This window comes from Plectropomus leopardus, chromosome 21 (assembly GCF_008729295.1).
Source record: "Plectropomus leopardus isolate mb chromosome 21, YSFRI_Pleo_2.0, whole genome shotgun sequence".
Classification (NCBI taxonomy): domain Eukaryota; kingdom Metazoa; phylum Chordata; class Actinopteri; order Perciformes; family Serranidae; genus Plectropomus; species Plectropomus leopardus.
Window position 1 is genome coordinate 5,293,827 of NC_056483.1, and position 15,947 is coordinate 5,309,773.

General features: G+C 39.8%; 1 protein-coding gene across 1 annotated transcript in view; it reads left to right on the top strand.

Annotated features, from left to right (window-relative positions):
* The first annotated feature begins 900 nt into the window (after nt 1-900).
* LOC121960971 (cadherin-7) overlaps nt 901-15,947 on the top strand; it is an 86,295-nt gene continuing 71,248 nt past the window's right edge. Inside the window, exon 1 of the mRNA XM_042510875.1 lies at nt 901-1,145. Within this exon, the coding sequence (XP_042366809.1) occupies nt 909-1,145 (237 nt within the window). The 5' untranslated portion in view covers nt 901-908. The remainder of the gene's footprint in view (nt 1,146-15,947) is intronic.

The following is a 15,947-nucleotide window of genomic DNA, read 5'->3' on the forward strand; positions in this document are numbered from 1 at the left end:
GGGCCATCATGCTGCTGACAGCTCAGATTTATTTTTAATCTCGGCGATGAGAGCTCGCCACACAGATCATGTGGCTTGTTAGTTTTGAGTGGCGAGCCCCGCCACCATTACGCCACGCTCTTATACAAAGAAAAATATGACAAAATAATGACCTTGGTGAGGTAAAGCGCGGGTAATTGGGAGCCAGCTGAATGGGGTTTGATTGTTATTCCATGCTGCCGCTGTTGTTTCATTCGCTGTGGAATCTCTTTGCAGGTCATTTTCCCTCCATCTTATCCTTATTAACATGTTGACCTCGCCCCAGTGTGTCTTTGCCATGTGTGTATGTCAAGGACATTGTGTTGATTGTATGAAATATTTACTGTCTATTCATTTTTGACCAATTTCTCCATGATTGGTGAAAAAACGTCATTATCATTGCATCAGCAAGCCCATTACTTGCTGTCTAAAGTGACTGCGGTCACAGAGGCAATTTTGCTGACGGTACTTTCTCTCCTCTCTCCTCTATGTCTTTGTCTCTCTCTTTCTCTCCCCCTCTCCTTCCCTCTCTCTGTTCTGATAGGTGCCAATTATACAGCCCGTGTGTCGAAGCCGGCCCGGTCACCACTGACCCTGTTAGCCAGCTTTAATGTCAACTCCCTGGCTCCTAAGTGGAGGGAATTACCCCACTTTTAGTCTCCAATCAGGAAAAAAAGAAGAGCAACACAGCAAAATGCAGAGCTTGACTCTTTTTCAACCCGTGCGCTCTTTTCAGGGTCTGACTGCTCTTGCTCTCTGGTGAAGCACAGGGTCAGGACTGTGTGGATAAAACCCTGAGGGTTTTGACATTTCAGCCTCACTGTCTTTTTTTTTTTTTTTCATTATTTTGCTCCTCTTCTGGCCTCGGTGCTTTTTGGAGGGGGGCCCAGATGATGGGGTGGTGCTGCTCAGCCATATGCAGAGCCCTGGCTCTCCTGGCGCTCCTGTTTCCCTTGCGGGAGAAGGGCTGCTGGGGGCTGAATCCCAGCTCTGGGGATCTGGAGAAGTCCCCACACTCTGATCCAGACCCCTGGGAGGCCCTGCACAGGCACAAACGCAGCTGGGTATGGAACCAGTTCTTCGTATTGGAGGAGTACACAGGAAATGAACCGCTCTATGTTGGCAAGGTAAGCGATCTGTGACCGTTAATGGGTCAGCATTCACACGGCTTAACAAGATGATGTTACATGCACATAAAACAACAATTTCTACTTAAAAAAAAAGAAAACATACCCTATTTTTTTGCAGATCTGGCAATGGGTTTCATGCACCTGTACCATAATACACATATCAATAACCTCTTATCATAATGACCAACGAAATCTGGGACACAGCAGTGTTTTACAGTTGTACATATTCCCAGTGCCCTAAATAAAATGTTAAAAAAATGACAATACAAAACACAGACAGTGCAGGAAGGTACTCTGCATTTTATTCCAGCCAGGCTGAAGTATGTGCTCGTACAAATGTGCAGCTCTAGTTCAGAGGCCACCGTACAATGTGACAAGGTAATTTGCATCGTAATCAGTCCCCAGAAAAAAGGTGGGTATATATATTACTGAAACGTGTCTTTGTACAGTAGATATTCTGCCAAGGTACAAGCTGATAGATCAAAGTAATGCCTGCTTTGGCAGATAAATAAGTATGAAACCCTCCCAATGTCATAAATGGCGTAGTTAATGTGAGGGTACACCGACAGAGTGACTAATCATGCATTTATGGAATAAAACCCTGTTTCTCTGTTATGGGTTACATTTTCTGCGGGTAAAATGTATGCAGACCAGTGGAAGAAGTATTCAGATACAAAGATTTAAAAATACTAATTTTACAAGTATTATTATTGGTTGTAATTTATGTTTGGATCATTATTACTGATGTGTAAGTGGCATTTTACAGTTATAATTGTATGTCTATAAGCTCTTTTGGACTGCTTTATAATCTGCTCAGTTGTTTAATAGATAACACTGTATTGTATTTTATGAGCCTGTCATTTTTTCGTTAATCAGTAAAGTAACCAAAGCTATCAGATAAAATGTAGTGAAGTATAAAGTAAATTAGCTACATTATCAATGTAGTGGAGTAAAAAGTTTGTACTTTTCTTCTTGAAATATATTAAAGGTGATGTACAAGATGGTGTAAAATGGACATAGTACATTCAAATGTAGGTGCAAATAGTTGAAATATAATGTAATGGACTCAGTCAAGCAAAATACAATCACAAGTACCTCAAGTACCTCAAAACGTACTTTGGTACAGAAACCAAATAAAAATTACTTAGTTACAGTCCACTACCGAGAGCATCTAGTGTCTATAGCCATCAAAAATGTAATGTAGTAGGTACAAGTACTTTTTTTCCACTGAAATGTAGTGACATCGAGTATAAAGTAGTAGTATAAAGTAGCATAAAATGGAATACTCAAGTAAATACAGGTACATGTACCTCACAATTTACCTGAATAAATTTACTTTGTTACCCTATGAAATGTAGTGGAGTAGATGGAGTGGAATAAAATAGAAATAGTAAAGTAAAATACAGGCACCAGTACCTCAAATGTACAGAATTCAAATAAAAGTAGTTACGATACACTACTGGAAGTAACTAGTTACCACAGCGTTCACAAAATTTAATGTAAAAAGTACTTTTTTCCCTTTGAAATGTGGTAGAGTAGAAGTATTAGGCAGAATAAAATGGAAATACTCAAGAAAAACAAAGGCACAAGTAGCTCAAAATGTACTACTCTGTTAATACAAACATAACAACCTCTTTTTCATTGTGAACAAATACTACTGTTGAAGTTGGCTGTAATTGTAAAATTGCTGGTTTATATCACAATGTTTGGCGTACTCAAAGCTTTCAGCACCAGTGTGAAAGTGGACAGCTCCTGTTGGAAAATGGCTCCAGTGTGTGCCGTGCAGGCCAGATGGGTCTCGGATTGGTCTCTAGATCCCTGTTATCTTGGAGAATTTTCTGGTCTTATTATTAAATTAGTTTTCGTCTTTCTGCTCATCTGCAGGATAATCATTCTCATCTGCATGTATTTGCCGGGTCTGCTCTCACAAGCCCATTTCCTTGCTGTCTCTGAACTGGATTAGCGTCTCCAGCTGGAATTAGGATACATTTGACTGTCCTATTGTTCTCCTCTCTATTTTTCGCCGGAGGGATGCTGGAGGAAAGCATCTAAATCAGAATGAGCGTATTTGTGACACTGCTGGAGTTCAGCTAAAGGTCATTTCTTGTCCGAGCGTCCACAGTATCTTAAAATCCTTGTCTTGTCTGATCTGTGCGTCCCCAGATATCTACTCCGGTGACTTTTGAGGAGAGTATTTTCTGTGAACATCTGTTTTCTGATTCAAATGTGGTGTCCTTGTCCTGTGTTGCCCATTTGAAAGTTACAGAAGAGAGGGCAGAGGAGCAGTCGGGAATTTCGAGTGCTTCTTTTCTTTTCTGCGCGCTCGTGTTTGATTGCTTTTCTTGTTAGTGAATCCCGAAGGACGTGCATAGGCTGATTATTTATTCATAGATGTGTAGAGATCTGCTTATCCTGGTGGAATATACGCATTTTCAACCCATTTTCTAACAGGTAGTCTTTTTGTTTTTTCCACACATGTATTGATTGATTGGTTTGGTTTTGTGTGTTTGTAAACACAAGCAGTCTAGGGCAACGACAACATGTAAAAAGCCAGACTGGCTAAATCTTTACATCTGACCCTGTGCCCAAGCTCAATCTAACCCTTTCAGAAATATGAAAAATCAGATTCATTTACTCCCCGCAGGCAGAGCAGGCTGCCTGGGAGCTCGAGAAGCTGTCACATTATTTGTTCCCTAAGATCATAGTTGTCACATGGTGTGTGTTTGTTCGGTATCACAAGGGCACGCCGCCGTTGCAAAAAGTCTGGGTGGGACACCCTGACCTCGTGACTCAGTGTGAGCGACAAGGAAGGTCCTGCTGTGTCAAGAGAATGACCTTACTAGAAATGAATTCTTTATGCTTCGGCAACAGCCAAAGCCTCGTACTCAGCTCTAAAATTTCCAGCAGGTTGCAGGCAAAAAACACCAGAGTGACATTACCAGTAATTGCTTTTGTCAGATGTGTTGTGGTATCTAATATGACAAACAATAGGACGCTGTGTCCAAACAATGGCACAGCCGCTGCACAATTTTGGTCATTTGTTTGGCTGCAAGCAAAGAGAAATATGATATAGTTGGTAGGAAACGGGAAGTCATCACTTTGGCCTGGCTGCTCCCTTTGCATCTGCAGTCTGCTTTGCTTTAATGCATTCTGTCAGATTCTGAATTTCACAACCAAATGTCCTATTATGCCTTGGCACTCTGCCTCGGGTAAGTGTACTGGCCTGGAATCAACTACAGTCACATCAGGCCAGTGGAAACATACATTAAAGAACAAACTGCAAATTGGAGACGCACATATTTAAACAAGCGAAAAAACGCCTCAGCAACTCATCCACTTAACAACTTGTAAACACGATGTGATTAACATTTTCTGCTCATGTGATTAAATATTTGCAAGTGTTGGAACGCACCAATCTGTAGCTTCTGCTGAATGAGCAGATTTAGCAGGCATGTAGTTTTGTTTTGGAATTTTTGTTCTGGTAACCCCTTAAACCTGGTTTTATCTCACTTTTATTGTGCTGCATTCAGATACCTTTCAGTGTTTAGATCTTTGAACCCTAAGCAAATTGCTTTCTTTTGAAAACATGGGGGGAAACACAATGAGCAATTTGGCAAAAAAATTGCAAATACAAAAAAAAGATTTAATGATTTTTTTTAAAAGATGGAAAGAAATATCCAGAATTTTTGAAATTGTTTTACAGAGTTATTATAATTTTTAAGGTGTTTTTTCAGACTATTTCCTTTTTTTTTTTCAATTTTTTTATGTTGTTGTTGCTAATTTTAAGCTAATTTCTTTGTAATTTTTCCTAATTTCTTTCTAACTTGTTGGTTATATCTCCTTAGGTTGCTCATTGCATGCTTCCCATGTTTTTGAATAAAATATAAAGCCAGTTTGGATTAATGCATCACCTCTCCTGAAATATTTCCTTATCCATCCAATATCTTTTGTTAAGGATGTTATGTTCAAATGACAGGAGAAAATCACAGTTCTGCTTCACATCATGGGGGGTACAAGTGCACAGACGCAGCCCTTATGCTGAATCTCACTATATTTATAGAGATGTCTTCAAATTTGGCAGTCTGGCTAACCGTCAGAGTAATGGATGAATGTTTCCACCTTATAATTCAGGCTGCATTCAGGCGCACACTCACAGAGGGATTTCTAACCAATACAAATAAAAGAACCTCAATGAGAAGTGAGAAAATGGAAAACATCTCTTGATGGGAGTATCTCTTATAGCTCGCTGTCAAATCTTCAAGTGAGACTGAGGAAAGGAAATGACTTGTCTCACACTGTTGCAACATAGGAAACAGGAAATTGCCATTTTGCTCTTTTTAAGAAGTGTTATTGTTTGATCATATTTATGAGGGATGTTAATCACAAGTGTCATCACAATATCGTTTTGTTTCTTTGGAAAACTATGTGAAATTCACTGAAAGCAAAAAGTCTACGAAACACAAATTCAATTTGATTTAATTAAGGGGCTTACTATAAATTTGAGACATAATCATATCCTCATTCAACATTATCTGTTAGAGGAAGCCGCAAACCCTTTTTTTTTGCTTTCAACCATAAAAGAAAAAAAACCAAAACATGTAATTGTAAATCATTTTTAGTGTATAGTGTAGTAAAATGTACTTCAGATTGACTCTGCTAACACACAAAATGTGACCTAACAAGAACATTTAACAGAAGGATAAAATTCATCTTAATAATAGCTGTCTAGGTTCATAGACAATTTGGCAGTTTACATTACTTAAATTAGATTGCGGCTAGCTGAACTTTCCTCGACTCTTGGTGGAGCCTAACAAATTACTGTATTACATGTGTTTTTTATGCTTTGACTCACTCATTGTTGGTTTAAGTCACTGCATCTCAGGACAGAACAACACCGTTGCATTTCAGCCAGCATGCATGTTCTTTCAGCCTAATATTGTTGAAACAGAGCAGCTTAATTTGCAGTAGAGACGGCAACAAGCAGAACAAGATGCCCGGCCAGGTTCCCCATATTTCCTGAGTATTTTATGTAGGGCTGAGTATCAATCAAAAATAACAATACCAGTATCCTTAAAGTGATACCGAAACCAGAAGAGTACTTTATTTGATACCCATAATGTGATGGAGTGGTGTGTAGTATAACCATATATTTTTATTGTTTTGGTGGCATCTTGACATGCTAAGCTCCCAACTCAATCAAAAACACTGTGCTTGACTTCACCACACCACAGACTGTATATATTGTAGCTGCTGTTGTGGGAGTGTGAGCTCTGCACTGGGGATAGTTATGAGAGTACGCCCAGCCACGCATACACAGTGACAGGGCTAACTAAGCATTACGAGGCTAACATTACATATGAACAGGTTTCATGGCAGAGTCGAGCTGTTTTGGGGCTCTGTGAGTTTTTTTGTGGTAGTTAAATGGCTCAGTGTTGGATGTCAGCCGTTGCTCCTGTGTTAGCTCATGCTAACTGGGCGTTTAACTGACCATTCGCTGGAAGGAGAGTGACTCTGGAGACAGCAGCACCAGAAAGTTTGCTTTTCTGATGGGGAATGGGGATGGTCTGGGATCAGACCCCCAGCTCAAAAAGCATTAAATACAGCTTTTATTTGACTATAGATCTTTCAGTACTACTTGGTATTTAGTTATTTTAGTTGATACTGAGTATCGATTACCGATACCCTGTAGGCTTGGGCAGTATGTAATATTTCATATCCTAATACCTTCCTAAGATTTTGCCAGGGTTTATGTTATATATCGATATAAGGGTGCGGTGCTTACCTATTTTTCTTACTAAACAGAGAAATACAACTGTAAACCTTTTCGAATACAACTTTCTCTGTCTTGGAAGACTGACGAGACTTAATTGGCTCAATAATTCTTCATAAAACACACCTCATTCAAACAGAAACAAAATAAAACTCAACCAAACCATCTAGTTTACTCTTGCTAGTAACCCAGTTAGTAAATCCACAGTTTCAACAATCACCAGCTCCGGTTGGGTCGATATAAATCCTTAATTTACCAAGTTAGATTAAAAAAAAAAACATGTCATTATTCCCCCTACGGCCTCTCTCTGCTGTTGCTGGCTGCCGGCCATTTACAGTCCTCTAACTTATCCCTCCACGGGATAGGTGTCGTGATGTCTTTCAGGGCAGCTGTTCCACCAGTAGAGACCGGAGACTGAGCTCTCGTGGTGCGTGCTTCGCACCACATACAATGAGGTCAATAAAAGAGAAGCGCCTGTATTTTTGAAAGAACTGAAAAGCATACCTTTAGGATTTCTAAATACCCTGATATCCCTTAATACCATGGCACCCCAAGCCTAATGCCAAGCCCTAATTTTATCTCATAAAGGCATTGTTTGCATATAGCATGTGTTTTGTCTGTTGGCTCATCTTTTCTCAGAAACCCAGAATATGTCCACACTGGGGAGGGGAGTAACTATCCTCATTGTCTTTTTCTTGGCTGCTTGCCATTATCTGCCTGGTGCTGTTTGATGGCAACACAGACGTGCCATGGGAATTTCAAAATAAAGGCATATCTTAAAGGTGATGATATGGATCGATGTTTTTACTTTGCATTAGCGATATTAAATTGGTGTGTGGATCCTTACACCCTCAATATTTATTGCAACACCCATTGTGTGTTTTTATGTGCATGCATCATGAGTAATTTCTGGCTTGGTAGCAATAACCTGGTGTTGTGCATGACACTAATTCAGTTTAATAATCAAACAATTTGCATCATGGGCATCAGGGATAATCCCACAGATAATTACAAAGGAGCCAACATTGCACGCTACTGTGCGAGCTACTTCATTAGCATTCTATTATTCGCTCACTGTCAAATGGGTTAGAATCATAGAGCACAGGGCGCTGCTGCAAAGGTCAGTCTCAATAGCATCTACTCACACTCACTGGTGCCGCAAACACATCGGCGCAGCTGGGGAGTGGTGAGAGCAGCATGTTGAGCCGGAGAGGAGGGTGATTCAAGCTGACAGGGGGGACATCATACACACGGCACCCAGGGACAAGAGCTCACAGAGGGGGGAGCTCATGAGACGTCCTGGGGGCCTCTGGGATGGTGGGAAAGCCTTTATCTGAGCCAGGGAATCAAAGAGGATGAAAACAGCAGTGTAAACTAGACTAGAGGGTAGTTATCAGCGGGGTAGGGGAAAGGACAGGAGAGGAACATTGTTTACACACTCGCTCACATATAGGGCCAACGCTGGAGTCAACATCCACAGAGGAATTTTTAGATGTCCAGTAAAGAGGTCAGGACAAAGTCAAGAAAGTGTTGTGTAAACTGAGACTGAGTCAAGACCAAAACAAACTGAACATTTCTCTCAGAAAAATATGTACAAATTTCTAGGGCTCTACACAGATATTTGGCTGTTTGGGTATTTGTTAATTGGGTAGGTATTTGGATTTCAATTAAGGCATTCTGATATTTAAAAACATTTTTTGCAGAGGACAAATGCCATTTCAGTGTTAGTGATCCTGCTGCTGCGCCTGTAACACACACAGACAGGAATGATCATTTTACCCAACGCTTATTAACAGTTTGAGTTGAGACATTTCGTTGTCGGTGTGGCAGCACCAGAACACAAACACGTGAGCTCACCTCGAGTGGAGTCGTTTCCTGCAGCACAAAGCAGGAGAATTTCAATATCTTCCATAATGAGGACACTTATAATTTCAGACGCACAGCGAAATCTAACTAATTAAGAACTCTGGACAGATTGTTTTATTGCAGAACTTTTTGCGTTTTTTTAAACTTTACAAACTATTAAGTCACAACTGCTGTCAAGCAGTCAGAGGCTCACTGGGCTCCGGCTATCTCTCCCTCTCACATGACACAGGAAACTGTCGAGATGAGAACCCTCTCTGCACGGGTGAAGCTTTGACCCTGCCTGGCAGTGAAGCTGTGAGGAGCACGGTCTCTCTGTTGCTCACTCTGGGGCGCTCCTGCCGACCGAAGCTCAGATTATTCGCTGTTGATTAATGGCGAAAAGTATTGGGACAAACCTACAAGGTTGTTTAATGGGTCAACCGAGAACGTAGTCATTTTAATGATTGTACTGGAATTTACTGTTGTAAAAACAGCTCAGTTACATCTGCATTAGTCTTTGTAAACATTTCTCGTACGACTGACACAAGAATCAGCGTCGCCATACACAAAAACGACAGAAACTATTGTTTGTTGAAATTCCTGCCGGTTAACAGCACATTCTTGTCTCACCAAGTTAACCCCAATAAGCTCCATCTGCAGGCCAGGATTTCCACACGTTCATCTTTGTGTGTAAGGAATCATGTTGTTTTTGTACTACAGACGTCGTCAAACAAAACCTGAGGATCGTTATACCAGAACAAGACAGTCTGACACTTTAACCACACTGTAAGTGGTTGTGAGTGGCCACTGGGGCTTTCACATGAGATTTCTGCAGATGCGTGATTGTATTATTTCTGGCATATCCATGGTCAGTTTTCCACAATACATTATGACATAGTTAGAGCAAAAAACAACTTCCAAAAAGACACGCACATTTTGAAATTACACTTTCTGCTTTGTGGCAGAAAGTGAGTTTAGAAATTCAATACCACTTTAATGTCTGATAAGTATGAAGTCAGTTAGCTTTGTTTAGCATAACAACTAGAGGCAGCTGGACACAACTAGCATGGCTCTGCCTTAAGAAACCAGCACCTTTTAAGCTGGGCATACACCGTACATTTTAGCCTGTTTTAGAAATGTTGTTTTTTAATGTTTAATTCCAACTCCTACTGTTCTTGTAAATCGTCGGTAGAACAGAGCTCATGATTCATGACTGATCATCAAGCTGCGTTCTGAGTGCTCACACTGTACGAGTCAAACAAAAAACAAAATGTCCCAGCGGCCCCTGCAGACCATTTTGGCCACAGACATTGTCAGTAAAGATAAGATTGACAGCCTCGAGGCAGGTAGGAGTTTATATTGCTATCTTAGATCTGTAATGTTACACTAGTACAGTTCATATCATTGCTAACTTTTCACCAATTCACATTGACTGCAATGTTGGTAGGAGGAAGCATCAAAGAGGCAAGAATGCTGTTGTCAGAGCTCGACAAACCTGGCCTCCGTATTTTATGTACATGTCGTGTTGCCATGGCTCATTTAGCTCTGTTTGCCACTTGGCGTAGGCGCAGTTAGAAACAAAAGGCACTGCTCTTGGAGAATTAACTTAAGAGATTCTGCTTCAACTACAAGAGCCTGACAACGGCTGACCAAAGTTTCCGACATGTCAGAATTCATCTGAATGTCCAATGCCCACTTGGTCTTATATGATTAGTAGATGATGTCCAACAAAGCCGAAATTTGGTCTGACTCTAAAATTAGTCTTATGGGTAAAAAAAAAAAAAGATCAAAATGTGGCTCCATTTGTACAGCGTAATCCCAGCTTAAAGCTCACAAATGAACACAGTATATCTTGTTTATCTCATGCAAGACACAATGTGTTATACAGTATGTATCTTTTGTTTCATATTATAGTGAGAAAAACATATGAAGTATGTGTTAACACTTCGTGTGTACTATCCTGCAAAGGTGGACACTCGCTTTGTTTGTGTGTCTTTTGTGACATTGAAGATACAGTAATGACAATCAAAAGGATTGCTTTCTGCCTAAAAAAAAGCCTTATTTAAGACAAATACTTCATTGCTGAGATGCAGAGATTGGCTTTCTGTAGTTGGTCTCCACCCTCCACTCCTCCACAAATTGGCCTTCTAAGTGACACTCCCACACAACCCTGCAGTGAATCGCCAGAAGCCCTGATTTGTGGTGAATGCAGCCAAACACCTGCAAGAAAACTAACAGGAGAGTTACTGGAATGTCAATCAACACAGTTTGTACCCGCCCACGCAGTCCTGAGAAAGGTCTAATCAGGCAACATCACTAAAAAACACCTGAGTGGGTGGACTGGGGGGGTCTGCAGAGGCTTGCAGCTGCTTCGACACATAAACTCTAAAGCCAGATTTGCTCCAGTGGGTAGCTTACACACTCTAAATTTGATAAATCTGTCAAATTAAAATGTTATTCTCCAGGCACAAAATGAACTACAGCCCAGCATTTTCCCTGTTGTTTACAACATGTTTACGAAAAACAGACAAAGGCGACCCAGGCATTTTGAGAAAAAGGTGGGTGTTGCTCTTGTACAGTGATTTACTCCTCATATGTTTGCACTTATCACAGAAGCAGTTTGTCTTTGTGGCAAACTTAAATTGTTATTTAGAGCTTGGATTTACTCACTCTCCCCTTGTCTCACCTCTCGGCTTCAGTTCGTCAGATTTATGGTGGTCTGTTGATGGCTCGGTAAAAACAAAGCTACATCATTGTGGCATTTGGATGTACTATATAAGATAAATACTCCTTCTTGTAGCTGGTAGTACTGTAACTTAATTAAATATTAAGGAATATTGTGGTGGAGAGGGAGTTTGGAGTTGATTTTTCTTTTATGTTTTCTGTCTGAATCCTCTTTTATGTATTTATTTTATTTATTTTTTTTGAGTACGGCATTGCTCAAGTTTCCTGAAGTGCTGATGTATTGGATTTTCCACATCCCCAACAGGTCTGATCTTGAATTATTCAAGAGAGGTCCTCCGCCTGTGCTGAGAGTATAGACGTACGATGAATACACACAAAAGTTAAGTTTTTAGATCTCTTTATTTTGCCTCTACAAAGTGGATAACAGGTGGCCTGGAGACTATTGTGTTTGGTATAACGGCGGTATCAAGCGTTCTTTTCAGTTTCAATGAATAATCTAAGCATGGCAGGGCTCAACTGCATACAGGCAGTTCATGTATTACAAAGAAGCTGGTTAAATGTTTGCCACTTTTTCATCCAGGGAGATTTGCGGTTGAAAGAAGAGGTGGGAAGACCATTTACCTTTTGTGAAATGTGCAGTCGGAAAGCAGAATAAAAAAGACACTAGAGGCACAAGAGAAAGATGTTGGTCAGGTGTCAGTGGCTACTCGACTTTTCTTCTCAGACATTATAGAGTTCTTCTCGTTTATTATGCACTGACTTAATTATGTCTTATGATACTGTATCTGTATGAAATGAAAGCATTTTGCTCTCTGTGCAGCCTGATACAGCACCCGACAAGAGAGCTGATGCATTACAAATGTTTCCTTGATATGATTGCAGAGATACTGAGTTTCCTCATGTCTGTTATACCTCCTTTTACTACAGATACCTTTAGAGAATTGCTCATTGTGTCAAGCATGTTTGGAGATTGATTCATTAGGTACCGCCCTCCGTTGCTCATGGGACGCCAGGTTTAAAGTCTATCAAACCTCTTTAACAAGCATCCAAGCTCCATAGTAATCAGATTATTCCCCACTTTCGGCAGTGTTCTAATTTCAGAAACATCCGTTTTAGTGAGAAATTTGGTTTGCTTTTTCGTGTAGAGGGAGGAAGAATAATTTGATTAACAGAGCTGGATTTGTGAAGGTGAAACCCAATTACTTGGTACAGTATAACCTTATCTGGGTTTCTTGAGATGTAACGTCATTTTGGAGAGTACAATTAAAGATCACACTGCACTGATGATTCCCAACCAGAAGTGATTATACCTCAGGAGGAACCTGCGCTCAACTAATATCAGACAGAATCATTAACACTCTGTTTCCATCTTCAGTCTGACTTTGAGTCCACTCCAATTTCTGTGGGGTAGATGGATTCGATTTTTCCTAAACAATCACCAGAGACCAGTGTATCCGTCTAAATCTAACAGCAATTTAAGTCCACAATTGAGTTGCAACTAGGGATGCACAATAATCAGAAAGGAGATCCAGGCACTCCAAAAATTTGAAAAACGTAAAAAAATAAAAAAGGGCAAGGATAACATTTAAAGATACATTTAAACATGTTAAACAAAACTATAAAATTCCACTTTAACAGTCTTGGAGGATGTTCTGTCAGACCCTCGTGACAACAGCCAAAACCAGATCAAATTTGACCTATATAAATTAAAGTTCTGTAATGAAAGAATCTTCTTGTTGGCAGAAAAGTTAATTTTGGGTTGATGCCAATATTTCATTTTAAAGCCGATATCTGCCGTTACTGATGAGGTGCCGATATTATTGTTCATCCCAAGTTGTAATGGTATGAGATTTTCACAGTACAATAACCATCTCAATAAATATCAGGGTTTCACGAAATGCAATTTTACACAATTGTCATTGCTTATTATAATCATGATGCGCAGTTATGCAAACATACTGGTTTTGCTGTGGTTTTAAGAGTATAGCAGAGCGTTACTGCAATTTTAAATGTTTTGCAATATGAGCAGATATTGAAGTACATTGCAATTTGCTGACCTTTTCCGACTGCAAGTTTTCAGTCTGTTCATCTCACTTCCATCATATTTCTTGTAACAAAATGTAAATTGTGGACTGAAAAAGCAGCAACCAAAATTCAATTCATATAGTCAATATTAATGATTTATATTATTAAAAATATGTATTTTTAATACACATACAAAGGTCTGGACACGGGCAATGCCTATGCAGAGAATAGGTTACATGGAAAGATTGTGGAGTGGCTCAGCTGATAAAAAAAATATTATATATTTATAATCAGGAGGAAAATAAACACCAGGAGGAAAATAAACACCAGGGGGAAAATAAACACCAGAAAAACACCAGAAAAAATACGAATTGGTTACAGTGGTGCAAGGCTGGTCTTCAGTAAATGTATTGCTTGGAAACTGATCAGCAAAAGACCAGAGAAGATGAAAAAGTTAATAAAATTCATGGATAAACTGTCAAAAGTTCAACCAGTAGCTTGACTTCCCCAACTGAAGCAACAGAGAAAGTCTAAAGCCATGTAGCCTTTAGCAAGCTGAACACTAACGTGACGAGAACAACACTTACCTGCTTTTTAGCAGTAAGGTTATATGATATGTGCAACATCTGAATTTAGTGTGTTAGCATGCAAACGTGTGCTAATTAGCACCAAACACAAAGTACAGCAGAGGCCAATGTTGTTAGTTTACTAGGATCTGTGATAAATTAGTTGGTACTTTAGATGAAAAACTCGGGTCATCAAATTTATTATTATTCATCTGGTGGGGAACATGAATGTCTGAACCAAATTTTGTGGTAATTCATCCAATAATTGTTGAGATATTTCAGTCTGGCCAAAGTGCAGGTCCTTCCCTGGAGCCATGTATCTTAGTTGAGTGTGTTAGCATGTAAACATCTGCTAATGAGCTCTAAACATTAAGTACAGCTGAGGCTGATAGGATTGTTGTTAAATTTGTAGAATTTTTCATAAATCAGTAAGTATTTTGACCCAGTGTGAAAAAAACAGGATTATCAAACATACTGAAATTCATCTTGTGGGAAACATGAATGTGTGAACCAAATTTCAAGACAATCCATCTTATAATTGTTGAGATATTTCAGTCTGGACCAAACTGCAGGTCCATCCCTGGAGCCATGCTATTAACATGGCGAAAAATATTGTAACAATATCCACTTTTATTGTTAGTAGTGTTAAATAACCAGTTTAAAATCAATTCAAATGCCAGTGGGAGGGGTACTGGAGCATGGTGCATCAAACATTGCACTACCCAATTTTCTATTGACAGTAATTAACTGCTATAACAAACTGGTTGTTTTGGTGATTTATATAAATGATAGAAAGTCTAAATAGTAATTTGCATGCACTCTCTTTGTTTATAACCGTGCACTGAGGGTTGATTTTGGTATCAGGCCATTATTTTGGAGATGGTAGAAGGGACTAAATATATAAATGAGTTATCCGACTTCCTCACCTTAACTCGATTACTCGCAGTAATCTGCTATTATGTGTGTGTATGTGTGTGCAAAACGTGTTCACATTGCAGCTCTGCTTAAGTAACCTGAAGCCTCCTCTCCTCCTGCATCCCCTACACACACACACACACACACACACACACACACTCGCACACACTCGTTATACGACCCTACCCCCACACTCTCCTCCAGACATCCACCATCCAATGGATGAAGGGACCCTAATATGCTAAAACCGGGGATGCATTGGCCACCTCTTGCAGTAATTAAATTCCGTCATAATGAATCATAGCCCCTAATCCTAAAACAGGCTATATTTCCACAGGGAGGAGAAATGACCTACATGTACTGAAAAAGCTCTTAGTATAGGCTTTCTACTACAGCTTTTTTACTTGGCATTTGCTCTGAAAGCATGAAAAACATATACAAACTTCACTTTGAGCCATGTTGAAAGTGAACGCGGTGTTCTTATTTCCATATCAGTGCTGCTCATAGTCACAGTTTGAGAGCATATGCCCTCAAACTGTGACCTGATTTGCTATGAATGTGAGCCCTGTCACAGTTTCAGAGTATTTCTTAATAATATGGTCAGATCTTTTTTTTCTTCACCTTTACTTTGTTCTGGTACCAGCCAATGCTTTGTGACTTGAAAAGCAATACTATGTGTGACGGCTCATTGCTCTGTGGAGAAAGAGTCTGCGCATAGTAACACTAGGCAATTAGGGTATTGTATGAGCCAGTCATCGGGCTAATGTTGGTGATTCACAATGGTGCCTCTGTACCTTTTGCTCTTGGAAGTGTATTTTATCATTTGCAGAGCATGTTGGTAGCAGCCCAAGATGCTGTCACTGGTTCATTGTATAAAAAACACAAAGTTGGCAGCAGGAGAACATGGAGATAATGCATACTTTGTTTTTCTGTTTTGAATAGAAAAGAAACAGTGCACTTGGTTGCGTTAATTACGATTTCTGTATATGTTTT